Source organism: Crocodylus siamensis, chromosome 6 (genome assembly GCF_052110815.1).
Source record: "Crocodylus siamensis isolate JL-2025a chromosome 6, ASM5211081v1, whole genome shotgun sequence".
Classification (NCBI taxonomy): Eukaryota; Metazoa; Chordata; order Crocodylia; family Crocodylidae; genus Crocodylus; species Crocodylus siamensis.
The window spans coordinates 4822247-4850241 of record NC_143400.1 but is presented as its reverse complement, the minus strand read 5'-3'; the positions used below and the strand labels follow the sequence as shown (position 1 = coordinate 4850241).

At 57.2% G+C, this 27995-nt stretch overlaps 2 protein-coding genes across 3 annotated transcripts; one reads left to right on the top strand and one right to left on the bottom strand.

Moving 5' to 3' along the window:
* Positions 1–716: 716 nt before the first annotated feature.
* NAALADL1 (N-acetylated alpha-linked acidic dipeptidase like 1) lies at positions 717–9545 on the bottom strand. Its single transcript, XM_090054973.1, has 19 exons — positions 9334–9545; positions 8995–9167; positions 8678–8796; positions 7987–8109; positions 7618–7807; positions 7022–7115; positions 6454–6558; positions 6229–6314; positions 5693–5812; positions 5377–5462; positions 5113–5176; positions 4272–4339; positions 4095–4186; positions 3759–3849; positions 3492–3573; positions 3239–3415; positions 2958–3048; positions 2370–2462; positions 717–1512 (listed from the first exon to the last, which is right to left on the bottom strand). The coding sequence occupies exons 1-19, from the start codon at positions 9543–9545 to the stop codon at positions 1356–1358; spliced, it is 2223 nt and encodes a 740-aa protein (XP_089911099.1). The 3' UTR covers positions 717–1355.
* Positions 9546–13261: 3716 nt separating this feature from the next.
* Positions 13262–25321, top strand: LOC149860631 (uncharacterized). Of its 2 annotated transcripts, none has more exons than XM_090054957.1 (8): positions 13262–13925; positions 14483–14648; positions 15046–15135; positions 15652–15824; positions 16320–16446; positions 18750–18866; positions 20295–20384; positions 21168–25321. In XM_090054957.1, the coding sequence occupies exons 1-8, from the start codon at positions 13494–13496 to the stop codon at positions 22481–22483; spliced, it is 2511 nt and encodes an 836-aa protein (XP_089911083.1). In that variant the 5' UTR covers positions 13262–13493; the 3' UTR covers positions 22484–25321. The 2 variants fall into 2 exon arrangements, with proteins under 2 accessions (XP_089911083.1, XP_089911085.1); XM_090054959.1 differs by having other exon boundaries at positions 13787–13925; positions 14967–15135.
* The last annotated feature ends 2674 nt before the right edge of the window (positions 25322–27995 follow it).

Sequence of the window (27995 nt, the reverse complement as noted above, 5' to 3'; positions counted from 1 at the left end):
CAGCACCGATCCTGGGGACATCGTGTGCAGGAGGGCCTTTGGATTTTTAAAAGCCTTCCCCTGATGCCCTGGGACACACTGTCCTGCTGTTTCCCCTCGGGACGGCTGACGGGGCAGCCGCACGGGTGGGAACAGGCACTGGTCCCCAGGTGAGCACTCGCGGCAGCGAGAGGCGGTATCCAGAAGGTCACAGAGTGGCTGCCGCAGGCGACAGCAGACTCTGTGCTGAGCTATCCCGGGCCAAAGAGAGCAAGCTCCCCTTCAGAGGCAGGCCTATCTGATGACGACCGGAGGAGGGATGGGGCCCTGCCTCCGACTCCCTCCGCGAGGGCTGCGGGCTGGTACGAGATCCGGAGCGCACGGACAGGGCAGGAGCTGGGGGGAAGTGGTCGGTGGCTATTCCCAGCTGGGGTTGAAGGGACATGGGAGAAGAGCCCTGAGATCTGTCTGGCCACAGCTGGCCAAGTCCCCGCTTGCCACAGCGCAGCTGGCTCATGGAGGGGTCTGCACTGCTGCTGACCCCGCACCGCCACCCCACACACCTGGGACAGGCCCTTGGGGTGGGGGGTGTTTCTGACCCCTCTTCACAAAACCTGTGCAAGAACGTGCTACCCTGGTTGGCTTCCCCGGGGATCTGTACCCACCAGTGCACGGGGACCAGACAACCATCTTTAAGCCCGGCAGTGTTTATTGTCACGGTGGGAACAATGCAGAGCCCTGCCGCCAGCCGAGCTCGGGCCTGATCCTTGCAGCTCCCTGCTGCAGTTTTGGAGTTTCTGGGTCTTTCTGCCTCTTAACAACCTCCATGTATTTGAGGAGAAGGGGCTTCCCTTGAGCCCTTCCTCCCTTTCCTGCTGGGTTTCCTTGACGGGTCTCTCTCACTCCGATCCAACTGATGCATCCGCGCCAAGGGGATATGGCTATGCGTGCTGTACAGTACTGATGCCTAACCACTCCGGGTTCGTTTCGCATAGGGGAAGCAATAGGGTGGGGAAAGGGGGCCACCGGATGAAGGAGAACGGACACGCAGGGGTGGAGGGGCATGGTGGGGGAATGGGGTGGAGTGAGGGTGGGGCAGGATGGGGGTCTCTAAGTCTAACCCCTCCTTCCAGGTCTCAGACCCAGGTGTCTGGGCTGCGGCTCTTGGGCCCTGCACCATGGTAGAGGCTTCAAGGTGGCCACCTCTCCCCTTAGCCGGGCTGCAGGAACAAACAGAGGCAGTGGCTGCTCTTTACCAGTGCTTTACTGCCAGGGGCTTGTGGGGGGTTAATTGCCCTTTTTGTGGGGTTGGGGGGCAGGGTCATTATCTGCGGGGGTTAACTGCCCCTGGGTTGGGGGGCAGAGGGTGCCGGGGCCTAGGCTGGGGGCTCCAGGGTGGAGGTGGCACTCTCCACGGCCTGTGTGGCGATGCTCAGGTGCTTGCGGACGGCATCCCAGTCCCCTGCTGCGTGGGCCTCAGCCAGGCCCGGGAAGGTGGGGACACCTGCGGCCCGCGGCGCCCACAGCACATGGCTGAGATGGAAAGCAGAGGTCACTGTTGTTGTAGGGAGGGAGCACAGCTTAACAAGGGGGGCTATGCAGGGGAGAGAAGTGGCAGAGCCAGGGACGCAACCCAGGAGTCTGGGCACCCGGTCCTCACTCACCGGACCCCCTTGCCCATCCAGAGCGGGGAGAGAACCAGGCGTCCTGGCTCCCAGCCCCTCCTGCTCTTACTCACCAGCCTACACTCCCCTCCCGGGGCTGGACACAACCCAGGAGTCCAAGTTCCCAGCTCCAGTCCCCTAAAAACCATTGCCTTCCCAGGCAGGGGGTGGAAGCCCAGTGCCCGCACTCCCGGATCTAACCCTCCAGCCCCCATTCCCTTTCTAAGCTGGATGGGGTCTAGGGGCATTTATACACATCCTCCAGAGGGGGCGCTTTAATTAGAGTCGCTCCAAGAGCTGCTCTAATTAAAGCGCTTGCAGCACCATGTGTGTTAGTGTCCCTGCACCAAAAAACGGTGGCAGGGGTGCTTTCGTTAAAGCACCCCCACTGCCATTTTTCAGCATGGGGATGCTGACGCATGTGATGCTGGAGTCTGCTGGAGGGTGGTAAATCCCACCCTCTGGCAGACTCAGTTAATCCACTCTGCTCCGATGCACTGTAATTACAGCACATCGAAGCAGCCTCAGCGCACGTGTATAGGCGCCCTAGGTATCCTGGCTCCCAGCCTTCCCCTACTAGCCTTCGCTCTCCTCCAACAGCCCGGGACAGAGCCCAGGCATCCTGGCTCCCAGGACCCTTCTCTAATCCTTCAACTCCACCCCCCTCACAGAGCTTGGGACAGACCCAGGCATCCGGGCTAGTGTCCCTCCCCATAGTGAGGTTACCTGTAGTAATACTTGTTGGGGAAAGCCCGGGGATCCAGGAAGGCCCTTTCCAGTAGCATGATCTGGTCATTCACCATCCGGACCTCCAGGGGACTGGAGAGGTGAAAGAGGGGTGGGTGGTACGGGAGGCGTGCATTCACAAGTGTGTGCAAGCCCCTGCATGGGTCATAGAGGCAACTTGTCCTCTGCCCCTGCCATGGTACCACATGCTAGCACCAGTGGACTCCACCTGTGCAAATGCCTCACAGGGTTTGAGCGTACACATGTGCAGAGCTGCATGCACATGTGGGTGCACCGTGTGCCTCCATCATATGAGGGAACCCAAGCATGAGTGGCCCCTGCTTACAGCTAGGCCTAAGCAGGAGCAGGCAGCACAAGTGTGTGATGAATGTGTGTATGTATGTGTGCATGTAAAGCATGCCCATTGCATGTGGGTTACACATGTGCATGTGCACTTGTGTTGCATGTATGATGCGTGAGCAGATAGGAACCTATAGGGGCAACAAGGACTTGCGTCCACGCTGCTATGGGCACACATGTGTATGCACACATGTGTCACAGGGCTGCTGCATGGGCAGCTGGACTTACTTAGGAGACGACTCTTCCTTGAGCTTCATTACCCGCTGGTTGAAGTCAGCGGCGATGGTCTTGAACCGATCGATGGCGACTTTCAGCGGGGCTGTACAGGGACAAGATGAAGGGTTGGAGAGCAGGGTGCCCCTAGTGCTGGGGCAGCAGGGCCGGCCCTGCCTGCCCAGGCAGGGTGCCCCTATGGACCCCCCCCCAAAGCACGGGGCCCCCTTCGTGCCAGGGCCTTGCAATCAGCTCTGCCTGCCCGGGCCCCCCCTGCTGCCTGCCCCCCGCCTCACCGAGGGAGATGTTGTGGGCTACGAGGTCAGCTTGCACCTGCCCCTGGGCAGCCACACTGTACAGCCCCTCCAGAGCCTCCCCGTAGTCACTGACATTGAGAGGCAGGACCAGGCTGTCGGCCAGACGCAGCAGCACGTTCCCGGCTGTCCGCGCCACGGCCTGGTGGCTGGTGAACCCTGTGGGGAAGGCAACGCAGGCATCTGGCCCCTCTGCTGGGGGCGGGTGGGAGGAGGGTCTGAGCCCCTTCATTACCTGGGTCAATGAACCTGTCAGTGTAGTCGAAGGTATCGAAGGCCGTGTGGTAGGCAGGGTAGATCCTGGCTGAGGTCTGGCTCTGGGGTAGAAAGGGGGGTACGCACAAATCAGCTGGGGGTGGCAGGGGCACCTGGACAGAGCGTCTCTTGCTGGCTGCCCTTGCAGCATGGTGCCGGGGGAGCAGGAGCAGCCCTGCGGGCCCAGGCGGAGCACCTCCTGTTGGACCCTGTAATTGCCCCTGGGGGGAGCACGGAGGCTTGTTACCCGGTCATAGGTGTAGGCGAGGTCCATGGAAGTGATGCCCAGGTAGTGGATGAAGGAGGCGTAGTCGCTGCCGGCACCCAGTGACCCCAGGCTGAGGGTGGGAGAGAAGTGAGGCATCACTGAGGCCAGCAGGGACACCCCTAGCCAATCCAGTGCCCCCCGGATCACCCTTCCCAGGCCCAGTCAGCCCCATATCCCCACTCCTCCCCACGAATCAGCTCCCAAGGTCAGCCAGCCCCGTATCCTCCCTCCCCACCCCCTGGATTGTCCAACCATCCCCATGTACCACCTTCCCATTCCCCAGGTTGGCCCCCTTTGGTGCCCTCCAAATCCCACCTGGGGATGACCCCATAGGTGGGGCTGCTTCGGTTGGTATGATGCCTCCAGTTGTCATAGACTGACCCAGTGCCGCTGCCCGGGGCTGGAACCTGCAGGGGGGAAGGGGAGATGCATGAACGGGGAGTTGGGGCAGGGAAGGAAGGGAGTGGGTGGAAAGACCCCATTGCCCCACACCTGCTTGGCAGCTGTGAAGATGACACTCTGGGCAGGAGGGGTTCCCTGGGCTCGGAGGGTGGCATTAGCTGTGGAGATATGGAGGGACATAGGGTCAGAGAACGTAGGGTCACATGTTTGGGCATACGTGGTCTCTCTTGTGCATTTGTGTTACGTGAATGTTCTCCTGTGTATTCACATGTGCAGGCTTTTGCATGTGTGCTTGATATGTATGCTTTCCACACCGTTGCCTGCAGGGCCGCTTGCACCTTCTCCCACGTCTGATCTCTTGCAGGCAGAGTCTGCTTCACGTGCGCTCACTTCTGCACACATGCCCTCTGCCCTGCAGAGGCTGTGTGTTAACCCCATGCTGCTGGGCTTGCCCTGCGCTCTGACTGCTCACGCTGGCACACCTGCCTACCTCAAGCAGCCCTTGTACACTCTCACATTCATGCATTTGTTTGCACTGTATTTCATATCCAGTGGACTTGACTCGCTAGAGCTAGGTACAGACATTCAGAAAGCCTGAGGCAGAATCGATCTAAGTGACACGGTCTTCTGTAAGCGGCAGAGTTTACAACAGTAGCAAGAAGATCAATAGCACGCTCGTGTGGGCTTGCGTGTCTGTGTTCTCTTCCCCTCCCTCCCCCCGGCAGGTCTCAGCAGATTTCATAGATTTCATAGATATCAGGGCTGGAAGGGACCTCGGGAGATCATCGAGTCCAGCCCCCCGCCCACAGGGCAGGAAGTCAGCTGGGGTCATAGGATCCCAGAGCCAGGCCCCAGCCTAGAGAGGCTGCAAAGGGCACCGAATGCTGACCGCAGGGGTTGGATGGATAAAGGGATGTACAGAAAGACCCACCGAAGACGGAGATGTCCACGTTGATGTAGGCCACGCTTCGTGCCTGCAGCTTGCTGGAGAACTCCTGGGGGAGGGATGGGGGTTAATATGGTGGGGCTGGGGGAGGCAGGAGAGGGGCTACAGGGCTGGCTGGGCCCAGGGAGAAACGGGGAGATGGGGCTGGCTGTGACCTGGGGGCCGAGCCAGGAAGCGGGAGGGGACACAGGCTGGCTGGTGAGCCAGAGCACGTTCAGTGCAGCCCTACACCCCTGCACACATGCGTACCTCTGTGTACTCAGTTGAGCCGATCAGACCAAACTCCTCCGCCCCCCAGCTGCCAAAAATGATGGATCTTCTCGGGCGCCACGTCCCTAAGGGGAGAGAAGGCCCAGGGGTTCGGGCCTGGGGCCGGGGAGCCTGGGGCTGCTCTGGGAAGGGAGTGGGGCCCGGTGGGTTACAGCGGTGGGGGCTAGGACCCCGGACACCTGGGGTCTCTCCCAGCGCGGGAGACGAGTGCGGGCCAGGGGGCCAGAACGGAGGAAGCCGGGAGCTTGGATACATGGGTCCTCTCCCTGCTCCGCTCTCCCCTCCTGCCACTCACCTTCCTTGAGCATCTTGCCCAGCACGCGTGTGATCTCCAGCATGACAGCTGTCCCGCTCCCAGGGTCCACGGCCCCATGCACCCAGCTGTCCCGGTGGTTCCCATAGAGCACATACCTGTCTGGGAAGGCAGGGTTGCGGGGGGGGGGGGTGCAGATAATGGGGCTGGGCGATGCAGGCAGGAATCGGGGGGGCTGGCTGGGTGTGAGAGGGGTACCAGCGCTTGTGTGGGGAGTGGAGATTGGTTTGTTGGGGGGGCTGCAGGGTGTGGGGGTTGGCTGGGTATTGAGGGCATGGGGGGCTGGCTGGGTGTGGGGGTCAGCGGGAGGCTATGTGCCCCCGGGATTGCTCCCTCCCTGGGGGGGGACCAGCCTGGGAGTGGGGGGCAGAGCCCTAGGGGCCAGATGCGAGGGTCCCAGTGGGGGCAGCTGGACTGGGTGGGGATCTGGGAGTGGGCACAGGAACAGGAACTGGGGGGGGGGGGGGGGGGGGGGGGTCTCAGGGGCCGGGTGGAGGGGAAGCCAAGGGGGCACTCACCGGGCTCCTGGCTGCCTCGGATAAAACCCATCACGTTGGCTGACTTCTTGATGACCCGCTGGTTGTAGACGCTGACCTGGACCTCACTGGGGAAGGTGGGGGTCAGAGCTGGGAGGTCAGCGCAGGGGGCAGAGTTTGGGGAGCAAGGGCAGGCCTTGGGGTTTGGTGACTCAGTGGTGGGGGAACTGGGGCCCAGACCTGCTGCATCCATCCCTCCTTCCGTACCTGGAGCTGGGGAACCGCCCGTCCATCCGGAAGCCCGGCCCAGCGTGGTAGGTGCAGCCCAGGGCGCCCTGCCAGGCTGCGGGGGCCTCTGGGCCAGCCAGGGAGCTGCAGGGCACAGAGATGGGGCAGTTAGATCCCCTGCAAAGCACTGATATTGGAGAAACCCCCAGCTCCCCAGTGGGCATCCTGGCAGCATGAGTGGGGAAACTGAGGCACAGAGCCATCAAGTTGAGGAAACGTGATTGTACAGGGACACCTGGCAAATATAATATAACCCAGGCATCCTGGTCTTCCCCGTGGCCCTTGGGGAGGCCCCCCCTCCCCTGCCAGAAACAGGAGTGGATCCCAGGGAGCCCGGACGCCTGGGCCCCACTTCTGTTTCAGGGGCCAGGAATAGCACCCAGGCCAAACTGTTGAGCAGGCTGGAGTATGGGAGCCAGGCACCTGGGTTCTCCTTCCACGCGGGAGGGGAGCGGGGGCGGATTAGAGCAGGTGGGGTCGGGGGCCCAGACACTCGGGTCCTCTCCCTGCTCCGGGGTGCTGGGCCCCACCGCCCCCTGTCACCCACCAGATGAGGGTGCGGGCATCCTCAAAGCCAATGGGCTGGGTGGGGATTGGGGGAATCCCCTGAATCTCCGACTCCTTGATCCGGTAGGCGAATTCTGGAACGGGGCGAAGAGGGAGGCAGTCAAAACATGGGTTGCCCGGGGCAGATGGGGACCCCATACGCTTGGGCTCTCTCCCACCGCCAGGAGGGGAGTGGGGTGAAGGGTTGCAGCAGGGGGCACCGGGAGCTTGCACACGGGGTGCTCCCCCTGCCTTGGGGGTCTCTGGCACTGAGCCGTGGCTGCCTCTGCAATGGGGCATTGGGGCCCCCTTGCCCAGTGCTGAGATGCAGCTGCCTCTGCAGTGGGATGCTATATTGCCAATCTGCAGCCCACAGCCGGCCCCCCCGCTCTCTCTCCAGGGGGAGAGCACGCCTGTCCCGAAGGCGCCAGAGGAGAAAGGGCTGGCGAGGGCTCCCTCCCAGCTCTGGGGAGCGGGGCCTGGGGGAGCAAAGCAGGGAGGCCTAGGAGTCCACTGGGTGCCTGGGTCTCTCCCAGGTCTCAGGCGGTGGGGAGTGAGGTCTGGGAGCCGGGTGCCCCGGTGCGTCGTAAACTGTACCTTTAGCAGGGTGGTAGGGCGTCAGCAGGTCCCCAAAGCTCTCGGTGTAGGACCCGCGCTCAACACCGGAGGGGGGCAGATGCCAGGAGTTGGGGTAGGTGTCATTCTCGCCTGCCCGCCCGTCATTGATGTCCTTGGGGTCCGTGTACACGACCAGGCCAGCCACGCCGAACTCTGCCCCCACCACTGCCTGCAGGGGGGTGGGGGCTCTGATGTCTGCCTCAGTTTCCCCTCCTCCAGTTAGACACTTCTGCTGTACCCTTCCACCTCCACCCCTCCCAGAGCAGGGGAGTGTGGTCTGGCCTGGACTCCTGGGTTTTCTCCCAACTCTAGGCTGGGGGGGGCAGTGGGGACAGGGCCCTCCCTCACCTTGGTTGCCCGCCCAGCACCCCCATAGCGAACGATGGCGATGGTGCCGTTGAGGTCTAGGCCGCGTCCCACCAGGGTCTCATAGTCACTGCGGGTGCCCTGGTGGGCATAGACCAGCCGGCCCTGGGGAGGGAGAAGCGGGGTCAGGTCCGCGGCAATGTCACCGTGGTAATGGGATCTCTCCGGCAAGAGTCTGCTGGCGTGGCAATGCAGAGGGGCAGCCCTTCGCCTCTGAAGGTACGTGGCCGTCAGCAGGGGGATGCTGGGGGGTATGTGGCTGTGGGCTGGGTGACACATGGATGCATGCTTTGCTGCCATGGCTGAGCTGTCTGAGGATACAGGGCCCTCGTCACAGCAACGTGTGCCTGCGGATCGCTGGGGAGGTGTGGCTATTGTCACGACGACACGTGGGGCAGCCCGCTGTTTCTGGGGATACGTGGCCGTCCCTGGACCAACCAGCAGGGGCCATGATCCTGGTGGCGGCCCCATGGGTACTGTGGCCCATTGTCACAGTGACAGTCGGGAGTGGTTGCCATGGTCCCTGCGTGGCCTTGGGGTGGCCATAAAAGCAGGGCGGTCCTGATGATCAGATAATCAGGCTGTTAACCCCCTAGGGGAGGGGACGATGCCCCAGAGGGCTATCAACCCCATGGGGAAGACTGTTAACCCTGAAGGGGGGGGTCTCCCATACCTGGGGGCTCCCCGATGGTGCATACGCAGCGTAGGGTGGGACCACATCCTCCTGGGCCTGGTCCGGGGTCAGGGCCTTCTCGCTACGCTGGGACTCGAAGAGCCGGGACCCATTCAGCACTGGGGGGCAGACAGTCTCAGGGCAGGGGGTGAGGTGTAACCCCCGTTTGCTTCCACCCATCCCATCTGCCCCAGTCCCACCCCGGGGCTGCCGCACTCCTTCCCCTACGACCCTGACCAGTGCGGGGAGACAGCCCAGGCGTCCTGGCTCCTAGCTCCCTGCTCTCGGCCATCACAGTTTCTTTGGCCCGCACATACCCACAGCCACACTGTTGGGACGCTTGGGGTCAGGGAAGGAAAGCAAGACATCATAGGTGCCCTCAGCAGCGCCGTCCAGCCCCGTCTGTGGGTCCTGCCAGCGCTGACGCAGCAGCTGCACCAGCGCCCTGTCCCCCGGGGTTGTCGCCAGGTGGGGCCTCGAAGCCAGGACCCTGCAGAAGGAGAGGGGCAGCGGGCAGGTCACGGCTGGGAGAAAACCCAGGCATCCCAGCCCTCACCCGCCCTGCTCCAACCCGGCAGACCCAGATGAGAAGCCAGGCCCCCTGATCTCAGCCCCAGCCCCCAGCCCCACTGCCCCGACCTCCCCGCTCTGCTCACCGCAGGTTCTCCCGGATCCGGGCGCTCTCCACCTGCCCCATGACGTCCTGGATCAGCTTCTCATCCAGGTCTCGGCTTGCATCCTGCAGCCAGCGTGGAGGGTCTCTCCCACCCCCCGCCCGGGGCACGGCAAAGTGCCCCAGCAGGATCCCAGCCCCCAGCAGCAAAGCCCCCCCACAGACTGCCCCCAGCACCTGCCACTGCCATTTCATTGCTGCCGGGGCTGTGCAGGGCTGGGTGGTTTTTATAACCCCCTGCCCCCGGATCCTGCTCCGTGGGGGTTACTCATTAGCCCCTATCCCAGCCCTGTCTCCTTATCACCTCACCCAGCCCCTGCGCCTGCAACCTGGCACCCTTTGACCATGAGGAGGGGCCGGGGGAGGGCATCTGAGTGGCCCAGTGCCAGCTGGCTTAAGGAGAGCCCAGACACCTGGTTTCTCTCCCCTGCTGTGGGATGAAGGAGGAGTAGTGGCATCCATCCAGGCATTTCGGTGCTACCCACCCGCTCTGACACACTTGACTCGATGTGGAGACGGAGCCCAGGCGTCCCGGCTCCCGCTCCAGGCAGCATGATCTTTTCTGGTTTCTTTGGGACAGACACGATCTCTCCATGGAGAGAGACGAGGAGGGGCTGGCTGTGGGGGGTAGGCTGGCGATACGGCCCCCTCCACAAGGCAGCCACATCTCAGTGCTGGGCAAGGGAGCTCTGCCTACCCAAACCTCAATACCTCACCCCAGAGTCAGACGCACCGCGGTCCCAGAGCCCTCCCTGCGAAAGCAGGGAGAGGACCCAGGTGCTCAGGATCCCAGCTCCCCTGTTACTCACAACCTTCTTGCCTTCATAGATTCATAGTTTCATAGTTTCTAGGGTTGGAAGGGACCTGAGTAGATTATCAAGGCCGACCCCCTGCCATGGCAGGAAAGGGTACTGGGGTCAAATGACCCCAGCAAGATGTGCATCCAACCTCCTCTTAAACACCCCCAGGGTAGGGGCCAGCACCACTTCTCTTGGAAGTTGGTTCCAGACCCTAGCCGCCCTGACCGTGAAGTCGTGCCTCCTGATATCTAACCTAAACCTACCCTCTGCCAGCTTGTGACCGTTATTCCTGGTCACTCCTGGCGGTGCTCGGGGAAACAGGGACTCCCCCAATGCCTGCTGGTCCCCTCTGACTAGTTTATAACAGGCCACTAGATCCCCTCGGCCTTCTCTTGTGGAGGCTGAACAGGTTCAGGTCCCGTCGCCTCTCCTTGTAGGGCCTGCCCTGCTGCCCCATGACCGTGCAAGTGGCCTCCTCTGGACCCTCTCCATGCTGTCCACATCCCTCCTGAAGTGCGGCACCCAGACCTGGACGCAGTCCTCCAGCCGCGGCCTGACCAGTGCCGCATAGAGGGGGAGGATCACCTCCCTGGACCTGCTCGAGATGCATCTGTGGATGCACGACAAGGTGCGGTTGGCCTTCCTGACCACGTCCCCACACTGCCGGCCCATGTTCATCTTGGAGTCAATGATGACCCCCAGATCCCTTTCCGCCTCCGTGCTGACAAGAGGGGAGTTCCCCAACCGGTAGGTATGGTGCCGGTTGTTCCTCCCGAGGTGCATCACCTTGTACTTGTCTGTTGAAACCCATCCTATTCTCGTCCGCCAACCCTTGTAACCTGTCTAGGTCTGATTGTAGCCTGTTGCATCCTTCCAGTGTGCCCACGTCCCCCCACATCTTAGTGTCATCAGCAAATCTGAACAGGGTGCTTTTTACCCCCTCATCCAAATCACTGATGAAGATGTTGAGCAGTGCGGGCCCGAGGACCGAGCCCTGGGGGACCCCACTGCCCACGTCCTTCCAGGCTGACAAGGACCCATTCACCACCACCCTCTGGGTGCGGCCCACCAGCCAGTTGGTGACCCATCTGACTGTGTGGGTGTCTACGCCACAGGCCCCCCAGTTTCTTAATGAGAACGGGGTGAGAGACAGTGTCGAAAGCCTTCCAGAAGTCCAGGAAGACGATGTCCACTGCTCCCCCTGCCTCTAATGATCTGGGGATCTGATCGTAAAAGGCCACCAGGTTGGTCTGACAGGACCTGCCACTGATGAACCCGTGTTGGTTGCCCCTAAGCATGCAGTCCCCTGCTGGCCCCTCCTGGATGTGTGCCAGCATAATTTTCTCAAACAGCTTGCCTAGGATCGAGGTGAGACTAACCGGCCTATAGTTCCCCGGGTCCTCCTTCCTGCCTTTTTTGAAGATGGGGACCACGTTGGCCCTTTTCCAGTCCTCCGGTACCTCACCAGAGCACCACAAGTGCTCGTACAGCCGTGCCGGGGACTTGCAGTGACCTCGGCCAGTTCCTTTAGTACTCTAGGGTGGAGATCATCCGGGCCGGCTGACTTGAATACGTCCAACCCCTCCAGAAGCTCCCTAAATAAATCCTCACTAACCGGTGGCCCAGGTGTGCCTCCCCCGGGGCCCGAGGGGGGCCCAGCAGGGAGGTGGCTGTTCTGGTCCCTACTTAGGAAGACGGAGGCAAAGAAATCGTTATGCCTTGAGCCACAGCACCGGGCATACCCAGAAACCACCCTGGCCAGCCCCCACATTTGTACCAGAAGGCATCAGAGACATCCCCCCCAGCCCCTTGGGCCTGCACGTAGGACGCCTGCCGAAGGATTTGGAAACACCTGAAGCCCTGGGTGGGCTGGAGGATATTTGCCGGTTGTAGGCCACTCACGGTTCTGGACTGACTCTTGGATTTGGAATGAATTTGACTTGGAAAGTGAAAAATGTTCTTAAAAAACATGGAAGAGGGGAAGACTTTCTGTCCCTTAAGCCTGTATTCCTCCCCTCTGACTTCTGCAGCCCCCTCCCTGCCGCCCAGGCTCCCTCCAGAATGATTTCCATTAACTTCAGTGCCTCAAATCTTTGAAAATCGTACCATGTCTCCTTGCTAACGTACTGCTGCTCTTGATGCGAGATGATGGGTTCAAAAGGAGAGCCCCAGCTGTATTTGCTGCTCTGAGCTGAGTATGTGACACTGTCCTTTTCCTTCCTGACCACTCTCCAAAGCCGTGTACCGTAACCTCCCAGGACAGGACCAGAAGTCTCTCTCGCCTCATTCAGAGTTCAGGCTTCCCTTGTGTTATGTGCCAATTCGCTCTTGTGCCGTGACCCTTTTTATACCAAAGGCTCGTTACGCGCCAGGTCAGTTTGCTCTCGTGTGATCGGCGCTCGGCTGCTTTGCGCGCCAAAACACAGTCTCCCGCGCAGACCCGTACTCGGGGCCCACGACGCGTGCTCCTGGAGCCGGCGTCTCCGTTCTGGCTTCTAAGCGTCCCGCTAGCTTGTCTCCCGCCCTGCTGCCTGGTCCACCCGCGATGCCTTCACCACCCTCTCTTCACACCCTCGAAACATGCAGCGCCCAGTGATACTGCATGACCTTTTCTCCCAGGGAAGAAAAGTGGCATTGTCAGCCACGTCAGCCAACCTGCACTGAGAATAAACTCATTTCTACTCCTGTGCCGGGAATTACACGGCGAAGACAAATATCACCCCTTCCACAAGCGTGTCCCATGTCTCTTAACACGGGTACACCGAAAACAGTCACAGCTTTATCCTTCTGCTTTCTGCCACATCCCAGGTCAGTGCCTCTCCGCCCCTGCGCTCCTGCTGAGAATTTGTTGCATTAAAAATGGGAGAATGGGTCCGTGCGGTGGAGATCTCGGACCCGATCTGGCTTGTGACACTGTTACCCCCCGATGACTTCCCCGGGAAACCTTGTACCTGCCTCCCGCAGTCTGCACACCCCTTTCTGCCCCTGCCAGGCATTCATCTTCCCTTTTTCTTTATTTTAATTTACTGCTGACAGCTGGTTTCCCCTTTCCACCCCCACCCGCAGGTCCTCCCCCCCTGCCCCTGCACCAGCCCCCCGGGAGTTTCCTCTCGTGGAGACGCAGGCGCGGCGCAGTTCCCTTCCGGAGCGGCAGGGCCGGGCTGGGTCCCCCGGGGGCTGTGGGAGCAGGAGCGGGGATCGAGGCGGGACGAGGCAGGAGGAGGCAAGACCGGCCCTGAGCGCGGGGGGCCGTGGGCTTTGGTGCCCCCCAAGCCCTGTGCTGCCCCCTTCCCTGGGCCCTTGGCCCGGCCCCCCCACCCCGGCTGGGCGGCCTGCCTTGGAGATGCAGGAGCAGGACCCAGGAGGGGAAGCCCGTCCCCTCGCCCAGTCCCCGCGGCACTCGGCGCGGCACAAGCGGGCCCCAGGCCGGGACGCAGGGGAGCAGGAGGCCGAGCGACCCGCGCAGCCCCTTTCAGGGGGCGACCTGCCCACCCTCGAGATGCGGCGCCGGCGCTTCAGGGGCCTCCGCTACCAGGAGGGCGAGGGGCCACGGCGGGTTTGCAGCCGCCTGCGGGAGCTGTGCCGGCGCTGGCTGGAGCCCCAGCACCGCAGCAAGGAGCAGATCCTGGAGCTGGTGGTGCTGGAGCAGTTCCTGGCCATCCTGCCCCGGGAGATGCAGAGCGGGCAGTGGGGACGCAGCGTGGAGACCTGCGCCGAGGCCGTGACTCTAGCCGAGGGGTTGCATCTGGGGCAGGAGGAGGAGGAGAAGCTCCAGGTGAGGATGTTTCGCCCTAGTCATCGCTGCTGCTGTCCGCATCGCCATGCCCAGTGCTTACCTGGCAAGGGAAACACCACAACCACGGAGACTGTCTTCCGAGCTACGCCAGAGAAGACCGCTCTCCTGGCATGGGGATAGTACCCGCCAAGGTCATGTATAACAAACCTCCCACTTAGCTGCTGGAGTGGGAAGATCTTGGCTTTCCACCCACTTTATGGAAACGGGCGACTCTTCCCTGGCTTGCCCCCACGGCTGTAGGGCTGAGGGCAAGCAAAACCCAGGGGCATCCGAGCCCCAAGCCTCTGGGCTTGGGCCTGCAAGTAGGATGCCCGCCAAAGGATATGGAAACATCTGAAGCCCCAGATAAGGGGGCGGGTGTTTGCCAGTAGTAGGGCCACTTGTGGTTCTGGACTGACTTTTGGATTTGGAAATGGTTTGGGCTAATTTGGCTTGGAATATGGAACATTTAATAAAAAATTTAAAAAATGCATGGGAAGGATGTTCCCAGTCTCTCCCATTCCCAGCTCCCCAGTGACATGTTTGTCGTGTCCCAGGTCACGGTGTGTGTGAAGGTCAAAGAAGTTGATTCTTGGCTGCAGCAGCCAAAGGCCCATCGTAGAGATGCGCCTCTGCCGGAGGCAGGACGGAGAGAAACCCCAGGGCCCCGGGATGAGCTGCCTCTGGTGCCCAAAGAAGAGCTCCTGTCCTCCCAGGAGTCGGGTAAGGTCCAGGCATGGGTCTGGGGGTCTGAGTAGCTGTCCTGCATTTTGGGTGAGAGGCTCGAATGTCTGCCCCTGCCCGGAACAGGGCCGCGATATTTCTAACTGTATGGCTGGGGTGGGACAGGGCTCTGATCTCTGTGGCTGAGAGCACCGGGCTTTTTCTTGCTCCATGTGTGCAGCACCCAGCAGAAAGATCCTTTATCTCATTCGGGCCTCATATTGCTACCACGGTAACAATCAATGATCTAATTAATTTTCAAGTAATCAGTGTTCTACTTGCCCTTTTCTCATGCCCCCCCGCCCCTCCTCCCCCCAGCCCTCGGTGCCTAATAAGCCAGGGATGTGTGCACATGGCAGGGAAAAGGGTTTCCCCACTTTCCTCTGTCCCGCTGCAGAGTCCCCCAAAACAGAGGAGACCTGGGAGTGGTCGGCAGGTGGAAGCTCCTCAGGTTGGTGCCCCAGACAAGGCCCTTTCCCAGGAGCAGGTAAGGAGCCGCGTTTCACCCCCTCCAGCCCTAGGAGGTACCATCCATCCATCAATGGAGAAATCTCTGCCAGAACATTGTGACGGGGTCAGTGCTTCGACAGATCAGCTTTTCCTGTTCTCCCAGTGCCCTGGGAGCATTTCACACACCCTGGCGAAGACTGCCCTCGCATTTCCCCCTCCTCCTCCCCTTCATATGTGGGTGCCGACACAGTACCAACACCCCTCCAGCTTCTTTCTCACGGAGCGATGCCCCGCTGGGCTCTGCCATGGTGCCGTGGTCACCACCCTGAGTTGGGACAGAGTTGTTGGGGCTCATCTCCAGTGTTGTGCCTGTGGATATGTCTTAGAAAGAGCTGTGGGATTTCTGAGTCCTCCTTCTCCCCCCAACCCCACCCCACACACACACTGAAGCCTCTGGCTGTCTTAGTTACAGGCCAGCACAGGTGAATAGCAGGGCTTTCCCCATGCCAGCAGCACCAGGGCTAACCCGTGGATTTTCTTCCCCACCCAACAGGTGCAGGGACCCTGGATAGAGCTGATCAGCAGCCTCCTGAGGAAGCACCTGTAAACTGGGAGCTGCAGAGGACTTCCCCAGGGAGACTGGGAGAGAGGGGCTCTCTGACACCCGAGCCAGGCCAACTGCAGGAAAGGCAGGGCCGGCCTCCAAAGCAGGGGGAGAGCATGGAGGTGAGCAGGGCAGAGGACTCAGCTGGGTGTGGGGGTGCAGCTGGGGCAGAGCCCAGGAGGAGCCAGGGGCACAGAGAAGAATTTGGGGAGTGCAGAGACCTGAAGAACAGCAAGAGGAGGCTTCACCAGTGACAGGGGCTGCAAACTCCCCGCGCTGGCATTAGCAGCAGCTCGCTCCCCAGTGCAGATGGCCAGTGGTGCCAACCCTGGAAGGCCAGGTCAGAGTCCATGGACCCATGCATCTCTACCTCTAGACAAGCTGCTACAGCTGCCTCAGAGGACCGATCAAACCGAACGTGAGCTAGGCATTAACTCGGATGCCCACAGAGTTGCATCCACATCACAAGTCAGCTGAATAATGGGGAATTTTGCACCCCTTCCTGTCCTGGCTACGCTTCAAATATTTGTAGTGCAGAGTCAGTACAGGTCAGAGCCGTGGGGGCTGGAGGCAGCTGGACCAGGAGATACTCGTGGTATAATTTTTTGTGACTGCAGCTCCGGGAGGCCTTTGAGGACATGGCGCTGTACTTCACGCGGAAGGAGTGGGAGCTGCTGGGAGATGAAGACAAGGGCCTTTACCGGGACCAGATGCTGAGGAATTTCCATGCCCTCATTTCCCTGGGTAAAGCTCTGCTTCTTGCTTCTCCGTGGAGCCATGCGAGCGCTGAAGTTTATTGTTGTCTCCCTGGTTTTCAACAGTCTCATCCTCAGGACCTTTCGGCTGGTGGTTTAAATCTGCTTCCTCCCCACTGCTCTGTCAGTGATCAGGCCTCTCTCGCATTTCATAATGATATATATATCCTCCTTCATTCGGCGCAGTTGCCGGCGCTTGAGTCTTCCCCATTATTGCAACTTCAGGTGCTTCCATATTAGCAGCTTCATGGCAACACAATGTCCCTTTGCTTTCTCAGCGTGTTTGTATCACCTCCAATTCATTGTGTATAAAAATGTCCTAATAACTAGTCCTTGGAGAATTACTCTGATTTATATCCTTTCATGTCTGGTGTGTCCTGTCCAAACACATTTAATAATCCTAGTGTGCCGAATTCAGTGCCAGCTAAATCCCCTTTCTTGTTCTTTGGTTATGACCCAACAGAAGTTCATGGAAGTCGTACCAGCCTCTGCTGCTACAACAGATGGATTAAGCATTTTCTCAACTCCTTCTCTAGTGGCACGGTGGAACCCAGGTACTTCTAAGAAGGAGTCACTGGAAATGTCCATCCATACCCCTTCCTAACGTCTTCATCCCCATAGACCACAGACTCTAGCTTTGCTGCGTGTACTTTGAGACCTGTGCTCTCAGTCTCACTGCCATTCTCAAAAGTTTGCTTGTCCTGCTCCTAACGTCCTTCCTCACATCAGATGCCCATTGCAGTGCTAAAAAGAAGTGGGCTAGGTGCGGGCCCTGGTGAAAACCAGTTGTTGTTTCCAGATGATCTCTAAAACAGGCACTTGTTTGGGTTTGTGTGGCGGTTTGGGGTTTTCTACTTTTACTAGGTCAGTTTGCTGCTCTGATGCTTTCTTTTCCCTCTACTTCCCCCCGAGGACTTCCTCAGGGAAGCGCTCAAATGCATTTTCCAACTCCATAAGGACCATGTAGAGCTTTTTATTATTTTCTGCAATTATCTTGTAAGTATTGGAGCGTTTTTTCCTCTCCTGTTATAAAATCAAGCTGGTTCGCACTCATTGTGGTGGTCCTCTTGACTCTGGCTGCGATACATTTTCCTTAATTTTTTTAGTGAGTAACTATCTGTTCTCTTGTCGTTGGAAACCTGGTATTTACTCCTTTTGTCTTTGCTCCCTTGTTCCTTTTCATCCCCAGTCTCATGAAACCTTCATTCCTCACAGGTTTTGCAGCCTGGTTTTCCTGACATGCCTGGGTTTTACTTAATAACTACGTCAGCAGCTAAACATGCAAACTTCTTCGCTGTATCCCAAGTCCATCTGCATCAACCTCTTTATTATAATAACAAGGCCGTTGGGTGACTTTGCTACAGAGCTCAGGCATTGTCTTACAAGCTAATATCTGCCATTTTTAAGTCTCTGTTCTGCCCCTTGGCTCTCACAAGATACCACACTTTCACGGTGTCGATATATCTATTCCTAGTCATTGTGCGGTCTATTTGTCTTGAATGCCCTCTCTTTTAGATGCGGTTCCAGGATTGTCTTTGTCTTGGAACATGCTGTAGATCATTTCCGCATTATAGGGTTTCACAGGCTGTAAAAATGTTTTTCTGCCTTCTTTAATCCATATCCATGACTCCCATGAGCTTTGTCCTAACCCCTGCAGCATCTGGCAACTTGTGCACTCATCTCCCCTCCTTGGATGATCCTACCATTGGATGGGATGATTGCTTCAGTTGCATGTACAGTTATTAAAAAAATCATCCTTTCCTGTGCCCTGTTGATGATGAATTGCCTTTGCTCCCAGGGAAACAAAGGTTCGTTGTCAGCCATCTGTCATGGATGCTTTTCGCTGCCGAGTCCCCACTTCAAACCTTCACTGAGAATAAACTCATTTCTACCTCTTTGCCTGGAATTACTTCGATAAGATAAATATTAACCATTACACAAGTGTGTCCCGTGTCTCTTAACAATGGTACATCAAAGATAGTCACAGCTGTATCTTTCCGCCTCTCCACCCCTGTCCCTGGTGACTCTATCAGTTTTGTACCCTTTTTATACCCGAGTGGCTGCTACTTTGTTCCTGTGACCATTCCTCTACTTACATGGGTGTCGAGGACTGTCACCTATTGAAGGCTTCTCCCAGCGGTGCCTTCTCTTTCATCCTAAATGCCCATCCTCCCTCGTCCTTCTCCACCCCAGTAGAAACTTTGAGTTCATTGGATCCATCCCTCAGATTTTGGCTGGTTATTCTTCATCCAGCACCCAGTCACAAACGCTCCTTAACCACTTCCAAAACAGGATACGGAGGTGCCACACCAGACGTAATCTGCCGCATCCAGCGAGGGGAGGCGGACCTCTGGATCTGCGATGATGACAGCTGTGGGGGAAGCGTAAGGCCCGAGGACCTGTTGCCAGGTGAGGTTTGGCTAGGGTGACCATGTGTCCCAAATTTCCGAGGCTGGTCCCGGCTGGCTGTGCAGAATTATTATGGGCATCCCAGAAACTCAGGGGTGCAGGGTGCAGTCTAGGTGGGAGTCGGAGCAGAGTAGAGCACCTTGCAGGCGAGCAGGCAAGCACACAGCCCCACCCTCACAGACCAGTGAGAGCGTAGGGCGGGGGATGAGGCGACAGTGTCCCAGACTTTTTGGGTGATTTCCGTGTGGTCAGCCTACTTGTGGCTATCCCCTCCACGTGGCCCCTGTCTCAGAAATATCCCATACTCAGAGTGACAGGGGGACCCGGAAACTGCAGACCTGCCCTGGGCTGCCGTTCTGGGTTGCTGACCTCAAATAGCTTATGCTGTAATGCGGGGGCAGGCAAAGTCTGGCCCATGCCCGCGTCGCTCCAGTCTGTCTCCATGCAGACCCCAGGAGCTCTGGGGACCACTGCATTGCAAGCCCAGAGTATGGATGGAGCCCGGCCCAAGTGGCGATGGCAGGGCATATGGCTGGGCAGAGAGCTGCTCTGGGGCCAGGATCTTGTGGCAGTGATAGCATGGATCAGAGCTGGGGCAGAGCCATGACCCACTGCCCCAGGGGTGTGCAGGCAGTGGATTGTGGCTCTTCCCTGGCTCTGGCTTGTGTTGGCACCACCACAAGCTCCCGCCACGGAGCAGCTCCCTGCCCAGCCGCGTGCCCTGGCTGCACCACTCGGACCAGAGACCCTGTCTGTGACAGCCCCACCGCTCTTGGGGTCTTTATGGAGACTGGCCAGTGTAATGTGGGCAAGGGCTTCTGGGAAATGCGTCCAGCCACCAGCTGGATCCACTATTTTGCCCATCCATACTGCAGTGTGTCCTGGCAGGTGTTGTTCCGTGGAATTCAATGATGTGGAGACAAGCAACTCTTCCCTTCTTCTCCCCCTAATTATGGCTGTTAGAGAACAATCAAGTTTGCTATCTTGATTTTTAGGCAGAGATTGGTTTCCCTGGGATACCATGATCTTTATAGTTTCCAGCTTCACTGAGCAGTGTAAGAGTTCATTCCCCAGCCCAAGGTAGCCATGCCTATACCATCCTCTTCCTGGGCATGATGAGATTTGTAGTCCCTCATGGAAATCAGCATGGTCGGCAGAAGCTCTGTGTAGCCATTATTGGATAGGAGAGCGGTTGGGGCTGGAACCCAGAGACGTGATCATGGTCTAAGGTTGCATTAAATGGCTCCACGGGGTGGGTGGGATTCACAAGCTATCATGCTGGGGGGGAGGGCAAGTGAGTACTCCCTGGTTTGCACCAGAATCTTCCCCTTCCTGTTTCATCTCTGGGGACTTGAGTGTCACAAAGCTTGCAACTCAACACCGAGTCCATGTGCAAGTTAATGTGCCAAGGCCTTTATCCTGGGGCAGATTCCTGTGACATGAAGGACACCTGGGACTTATCAGCAGAGGAAAGCTCCATGGGCTCGTTCCCTACATCAGACCTCTCCCTGGAAGCAGGTAGGAAGCAGAGCCCTGCTCCCTCCAAAAAATAAAAAAGAGCCAGAGCTCTAAGTCCTCACCTCCCAGAACATTTCTTGGAAGGATGAGGGATGAAACATTTTGGCTTTTTCTCCCAAGCATAAGCAGCATTTGTGTGCATCACAGAAGCAGCTGGTCCAATGTAAGGCAGTGCTCCACAGCGCCCCCCATAACTGCTGACAAGCCCCAGAAATCCACCGTTACGTTGTTCACCCTTGTACTCAGGTGCTACTGTCAAGACTGCCAGAGATCAAGGGTGAGCACAGGAGAGCAGTCTCACTACCGTACCTTGGCTTCTGGAGCATGTCAGCCCAGTCAGGTAGAGGGCTCGGCATCATGTCCCCGTGGAACCACCAGTGCCGTGGGATAGCCTAGCTGTTAGGGAGCCTCATCCTTCCTTTAAGCAGATGTCTCTGGTCTCATCCGTGGCCCATTAGAGCACGAAGCCATTCCAATACTGTCTTTACACTCATGTCCCACATATGTTTCTCCTAGCAGACTCTGAGGTGGTGGGGCTGACAGCTGGGACAGAATTTGGCTCTGAAATCCACTGAATACAGAATATTAGCATGGCACACCGACCTGCCCCTCCCTCACCCCCAGCACTTGTGGTTTTGGAAGGAAGACCTTGTTTTCTTAAGGAAACACAAGTGCCAAGGTCCAGTCCTGCTCTGAAGCCCATCCCAGCAGAAGGGATCCCAGCAGTGCTTGCCCTTTGGCAGCAGGGTGGAGACTAATCCAGAGTTTCTCTTCCCCCTACAGGAGGTGCCTGGCTACTGAGCAGAGCTGAAGAGCAGCCTCCTGTGGAAGGGTCTGCAAAACTCGAGCCAGCATGGACTTCCCTGGGGAGTTTGGGTGAGAAGGATGCCCTGAGACCTGAGAAGAACCAATGGAACAAGAGCCAGGGGAGACCCCAAAAGCAGAAGGAGACTATAGCAGTGAATCAGGTACCGTCTTCAGTTGGGTGTGAGAGTGGAGATTGGACACAACCCAGTAAAAGCCCTGGGTGCAGGGAAGAATTTCTGGAGCTGCGAGACCTGAAGAGCCACCAGGCGGAGTTCCGCTGGAGAGAGACGCTATATCCAAATGAAGCCAGTGGGGAGGGCCTCAGCGGGAAGCAGAAACTCACCACCGAGAAAAGGGGGAGAGCCTACCCCTGCTCTGAATGCAGGAAAACCTTTAACTGTCAGTCACTTCTGGCTTTGCACAAGTTGAGGCATGCTGGGGAAAAGCCCCACGTATGCACCAACTGTAGAAAGAGCTTCACTTGCCTCTCAACCCTGGTTGCTCACCACAAGACCCATTCTGGAGAGCTCCCCCACTGCTTCACCAAGTGTGGGGAGAGCTTTGTGTACCCCATAGACCTGGTCAAGCACCAGCACGTACAAAAGGGGAAGCGTCAGTACTGCTGCACCAAGTGCAGGAAGAGCTTCACCCTTTCTTCCAACCTGGCCCGGCACCGGCGTATCCACACAGGGGAGAAGCCATATCAGTGCTCTCTGTGTGGGAGAAGATTCACCCAGTCCTGCCACCTGGCCCGGCACCAGCTCACTCATACAGGGGAGAAGCCACATCAGTGCGCTCTGTGTGGGAAGCGCTTCACCCTCTCCTCCAGCCTGACCCGGCACCAGCGCATCCACACAGGGGAGAAGCCACATCGGTGCCATGAGTGTGGGAAGAGCTTCACCCAAGCCTCCCATCTAGCTGACCACCAGCACATCCATACAGGGGAGAAGCCACATTTGTGCCCTGAATGTGGGAAGAGCTTTAGCCAATCTTCCCACCTGGCCCAGCACCAACGTATCCACACAGGAGAGAAGCCACATCGGTGCCCTGAGTGTGGGAAGAGATTTAGCCACTCCTCACACCTGGCCCAGCACGAGCTTATCCATACAGGGGAGAAGCCACATCGGTGCTCTGTGTGTGGGAAAGGCTTCACCCAGTCCTCCAGCCTGGCTCGACACCAGCGCATCCACACTGGGGAGAAGCCGCATGGGTGCCTGGAGTGTGGGAAGAGCTTCACCCAGTCCTGCCACCTGGCCCGGCACCAGCTCCTCCACACCCAGGAGCATCCATAACTAAGCAGTGCAGGAAGGGCTTGGGGATCTCTACTTGCTCTACTTGTTCAGGGCTGTATTCAGGCAATGCTGGTGCTGCAGAAAAAGTTGACCCATACTTCGGACTGTGTAGGTCATTGCAGACCCCAAAGGATCCAGATGCTGGCCCCCAAGATTTGATGGTGGGGAAGGGCTAAGAGGAAGCACCTCAGGCAGTGGCCCAGCCAGATGCTAAGAAAACATGTGAGGAGACGATCTATGCATCAGCCGTGCAGTCTAAAAGTGGTCATCAGGTGAAGAAGTACCCTCCTAATGAGATATCCCTCCCCCCAAAGACATCCCTAACTTTCTATGAACTGGCTCCAAATGACACCCAGGGACTATCGTGGGACTTATTGCAGCTTTGTCTTCCTGCTTGTTTCCCAGGCTCCATGCATTGGTTGATTGCCCTGATTTCTCAGGAACTGTGAAAACACCTCCCCTGTTGCCCCCTCCTGCTTGCTCTTCCTCTGGGTCGCTCGTTTCCCCACTGACCTCAGGGCCTAGGTCTCCATCTCCCGGCAAAACTAGTTTAAAGCCCTCTTCACTAGGTTAGTGAGAAGTACTGCCTGCCCTGCACCCTAACCTCGACTTTCCTCCTTACCACATAACCCCTCTCTCAGGCCTGCTAATGCCTATTGGGGTCTGCAAGGAGCTACTACTACCACCCCTAGAGTTGGTTTGGATGGTTTTGCTTCTCAGCCTCTCTTGGGACTCTTCACTGCCAGGGGCCTCATTGCATTCTCTGCTTATAAAACCCCCAGAACTGAGCATTATATTCCTGCGGTTGGCCTCTATATCCTGTCCGGAGCTGTGAAATGTGAGCAGACCAGACCCAGAACCGTTTCCAGGGCAGATATCTGTGATTTCCTAGACACTTCCCTTTCCAAAGGAGTCACTGTAATCCAGGGCTTGTTGCTAACTCTCGGGAGCAGGAGTTGGTCACATTCGAGGCATCACTCCCACATATTGCTGTGCAGCAAGGATCCTGCACTTTTGAAGGAGCCTCTGGCCAGGGAGCAGTTGAGTCCCTTTTCTGGGTGCAACAGGGTAGCAGGTGTGAAGGAGGTGCAGCCTGTAGCAGGTCCTGCCTCTCCTGTGGAAGGGTGTGAAAAATATGAGCACATTCCCTGGGTGAAATTCAGCACGTTGTAATCTCCCATTGGGAATACTGAGACCTGCCTGCTGGTGCCAAAGCCATTTGGCTCCATGATTATTCTGTAGGGGCTAATAAACCATCATCGAGCACACTTTTATTCATCTTCTCTATAATTGTTCTCTCTGCTGATTTCCGTCTCCCTGGGTATAAAACTGTCCCCTGTTTCCCCATATTAAGGTGTTATAAGAAAATAACCTTGTGACTTTTGAAACGAGTCTCACTTGTTTGGCCAGAGGGCTGGTTTGTCTTGTTGGAAGTGGCCACCTCCATCAAAAGGCAGTGGGACTTTCTTCAATGCATTTTGAAATGGCCTGTTACTTGCTGAATGTCTAAGGGGCTGTGTAAGTTGGGGAGAAGTGTGTGTAGGCGAAGGAGCGTGTGTCAAAGGAACTGAAATCCTAACCACTCCTTTCCCAGAGGGGAGCGTGTGTGCAGATTAGTTAAGGTCGCCTGATGTGTTGTCCTTGATTTGACTTTGTGGCTAGGAGTGAAATTAGCTGATCAACGAGACCGTTCTGATCACGGTTCAAAAGCTTAATACAGTAACATCTCCATTATCCGGCATGAGTGGGGAATGCCGGGTGCCGGGAATGTCAAAGTACCGGTTATCTAAAAACACTGGAGCCAGAGAGGAGTTTAGGGGGGGTTTGCACACAGCTTGCACGTGGCAGCAGTGCGAGGTGGTGGATGGCAGTGGCGCGGTGCCGGTTACTAGAGTCGCTGACGAGCAGAATGCCGGAAAACAGGGATTTTACTGTAGCAAAGACTGATTTGTATTGGTAAAGGCAATGCTTAGGCCACCTTGGATTCAGAACAAGTAGGTCGCTGGCCCGGCATCTCTGCTTCCCTGGGGACTTTCACTGGGTTGGTTTCTTCCCCATGGGCTTCGGGAAAAGTCCAATTTGTTGCTTAGCCCATGCCCAGTCTTTATAGATGGCCAATTAGACATGCTAATAATTGATCCCTGGTTGGTTTTATTGAAATGTTTTTGTTTCAGTGGAACTGAGCGGACCAGATTTTCATGGTCCTGGAAAGGGGGTCGAGGGACCACCTTAGCTCAAGCTTTTTATCCCTAGGTTGCCTGACCCGGGTCTCTCAATCACCTGTCAGTCTTTACTTCAGTCAATTGAAATCTATATCTCTGCGATAAGGAATCTTCCCTTCTGCTATCTCTCATCGTGACTTGCTCTTTGGCCTTGGTCAGTTATTCATTAACTGCAGCCTGCTGCTTTGTTCTTCCCCTCACCTGCAGCTGATGGCTTTCAGCTATCACCTGAGCAAATGCAGGATGGCTGTTGGACGTGCCTGTGACTGCCTCAGAGCACGGCTGAGGTCACTGAACTACAGGCTCAAGTTGGAGCCAGAAAACATAGTGGCTTTTATAGTGGCAGCCTGCGTGCTCCACAGTATTTGCAAAACCAGGGGAGAGGTTTGCAGCGAGTCTCGGGCTGAGGAATTGCAGGAGGCAGCGGGACATGGGTGGGCAGTGCACGGCACCCCACACCATGAGCATGGAGACGCTGGTCGGGCAGTCCTCGTACAGGACTGCCCGGCTGCACACATTACAGATGCTGCTGATGGAGTTGGTTCCCTCTAGGCTGATGGATGTGTTCCTGATACCTACCGCTGAGTGTTTCTTTGAATAAAGATAAAATTTTCATTGCAACACAAAAGTTTCTCTCTGTCTCTTAAGCACGTTGTCTGTAGTGGCAGGGCGGAGGATGCGGTGGCAGAGGGTGTGGTGGGGCAGGCGGGGGTCTCCCTGCAGGCAGCTCCAGCTTCCCATGGTTATTGAAATATGAATAGCCGCCCGGTACTGGGACTGCGGCAGGGCATGGGGGCAGGGAGACGCTCACCTGTGGGGAGAAGGTGGCTGTCACTGTCAGGCTGCCAGGCGCGGTACTGGAGCCACAGCCCAGCGCAGGGGCCCCTGGCATGACTCAGTCACCGATACCCAGCCTGGCACGACACCCCTACCCTACCCCCCCGGACCTGGGGCTGCCATGTGCTCTGAAGGGTTAATGAAAGCACTCCAGGGTGATTATGCTAGCTGGCAAAGCAGCCTGGGGTGGCAGCCGTGCCAGGGGCCCGTGGGGTGTCCATGGAAACTAGCCCTAGCCGTGTGGGCAGGGGCTCCTGGGAAATGGGGTCTAGCCACCGGTTTGGTTTACTGAAGGCAAGGAAAGAAACATGGAGGGACACACCCCAGTCAGCCCCCCCATGATCGCCCTTTATATAGTAGTGGTTTTTCTACTGCTGCCATCGCCAACGGTGGTGATGCGTCCCCTGCCCCTCCATGCCCCTCAACCGCGCACCCCTCCGCACCCACCCGCCGTCGAGGTGCAGCACCAGGTGCAGCACGTGGGAAGCGCACCGTTGAGGGGGGTGCCTTGCACATGTTAGCACATTAATATATTGGGACACCCTGCGTCTTTCTTATCATCGCCTTCCAGAAAACCCATGCTGGGCGGAGGCATCCTCCCCCAGCGACGCTGCATCTTGAGTGGTGTATAGGTATGGACAGACACGGTGCTTGGACAAATCTCCCATGGGCGATTTTGTAGCCCGTAGAGGCAAAGGTGGCTTTGGGAGTTTGGGGCAAAGCCCATCTTTTTCCTTCCCCTGCAGGACTATCAGAAGCTTAGAAATAGAGGAGAACCTGGGGGGATCTTGTGGCAGCCGTAGCTTGTTTCAGACAAGTGCATTGGGCTTGACACAATCCCATCCCTCAACTCTAGCCTACATTTTGGAGTGTGTGGGGGGGGGTGACAAGGATCACGGTACTATAGTGTTACGATGGCAGCTCTTTTGGACTCTTGTCAACCTTTTTTCCTGGGTTGAAAGTAAGTCGTGCTGAGACCAGATCCACAGATCTCAGCCTTCTTGAGTGGTTAATAGTGTGTGGTGGGTGTTCAATAAACCTTTATTTCTCTGTGTAACTCGTCAGTGTTGTACTGGAGCGGGTGACTCTGAGTGGAAGCGCTACATCCCCTTGACCCTACCACCCTTGGTTGGGCTAACGGCTCGTTTCCTTTTCTTCAAGCAGAGCAGCACTGAGGCAGTTGTGAAGGTGAGTGCAAGTTGTGGGGGCAGACAAACCCACCTGTGCATTTGTGACACTTTGCACCCTGCCTGGCATAAGACAATCGGAGTAGGATGCTGGGAAACTAATAAAAATCCTATTGCGGACGATAATTTTCTCAAGTCATGATTTTATGGCAAAGATTTAGATGACCAGTAAGTATCTGCTGAAGGTATTTTAGGACATGCAGGCTTTCTAGCCTGGATACTTGGCCTCAGAAACAAACAGCTGGATGCAACAGCAGGATAAGCCCAAACAGCCTGACTCTTGGTAAGCAACGCCACCAAAAATCTTACAGCCCTTGCTGAAGGATATTTGAAATACTGAAAATTATACCTGTATCACTTAATCTTTCCGGGGGCCTTTCTCCACTGATTACGTCAAATACAGACGGAGCTGTTTGCATGCCAATGGGGAAATGGGCAGATAGCTCTTCTCTTCGGTTCGATTCTACTTTTTCATCCATCTCCTTTGTGGGTAGAAACTTCTTCCGTATTAATGTTGCTAGGTCAGTGGCATGTAAGTTGTGTGTTACAAAACACTTTCCCCTATTTTCTTCTTGGTGCTCTAGCTGCCATCACGATATAGAGGAGTCTTAAAACTGGCACTTGTTCGTCGGCTCAATTAGTTGCTATATCAAATGAGGATAGAGAGATATTTTTCAGGTCACACAGACACGGTAGGTAGAGAGAGTCTGTGTCTCCAGAGCTATTGACGTGAAAAGGGAGCCGAAGCGTACCAGCGTGCTAGGGCTAGGCAAAATTAACTGTGGCCCTTAGAGGAGCACTAGCTTGAGGCTTGGAGCGTAGTGCTGGGCTTCGAGGGAATGGCAAAGACAAGCAAGGGGGACATTACCAAATTAGTGCCCATTCCAATAAGGTTGTATCTGTGTTGGGTTTGATCGCCAAATGAATAGCACGATGCTGGGCCCCTAACATATTAGCAAAGCTTTGAGATCCTCTTTGACTGGAAAGAGTGTCTGTTGTGTTATATGCACTGGTGACGTGTAGGGGGTGCACACGTGTGCACATGCACCCCGAGATTGGCAGTGCACACCCTGTGATCAGCTGCTGCTTGCTGCTACCCACCACTGCCAACACTGCGGGCTCCGGCAATGTCGGCCTCCGGGGGCACGCGTCACGTGTGGTTATATGTGAGGTCTGCATCCCCCTCTCCAGACTCCTGGATCTGCCCGTGCCCCAGCCCCCAATCCCCTCCCAGAGTAAAGAGAGAACCCAGGTATCTTAGCCCGG

Excerpts from the sequence above, each read along its gene's own strand:
- LOC149860631 (XM_090054957.1), top strand. The coding sequence starts at position 13,494 with ATGCAGGAGCAGGACCCAGGAGGGGAAGCCCGTCCCCTCGCCCAGTCC. Across the intron at positions 14,649-15,045 it reads CCTGTCCTCCCAGGAGTCGG|AGTCCCCCAAAACAGAGGAG; the intron begins GTAAGGTCCAGG and ends GTCCCGCTGCAG. Across the intron at positions 15,825-16,319 it reads AGCAGGGGGAGAGCATGGAG|CTCCGGGAGGCCTTTGAGGA; the intron begins GTGAGCAGGGCA and ends TTGTGACTGCAG.
- NAALADL1 (XM_090054973.1), bottom strand. The coding sequence starts at position 9,545 with ATGAAATGGCAGTGGCAGGTGCTGGGGGCAGTCTGTGGGGGGGCTTTG. Across the intron at positions 3,850-4,094 it reads ACCTATGGGGTCATCCCCAG|CCTGGGGTCACTGGGTGCCG; the intron begins GTGGGATTTGGA and ends TCCCACCCTCAG. Across the intron at positions 3,416-3,491 it reads TGACAGGTTCATTGACCCAG|GGTTCACCAGCCACCAGGCC; the intron begins GTAATGAAGGGG and ends CCTTCCCCACAG.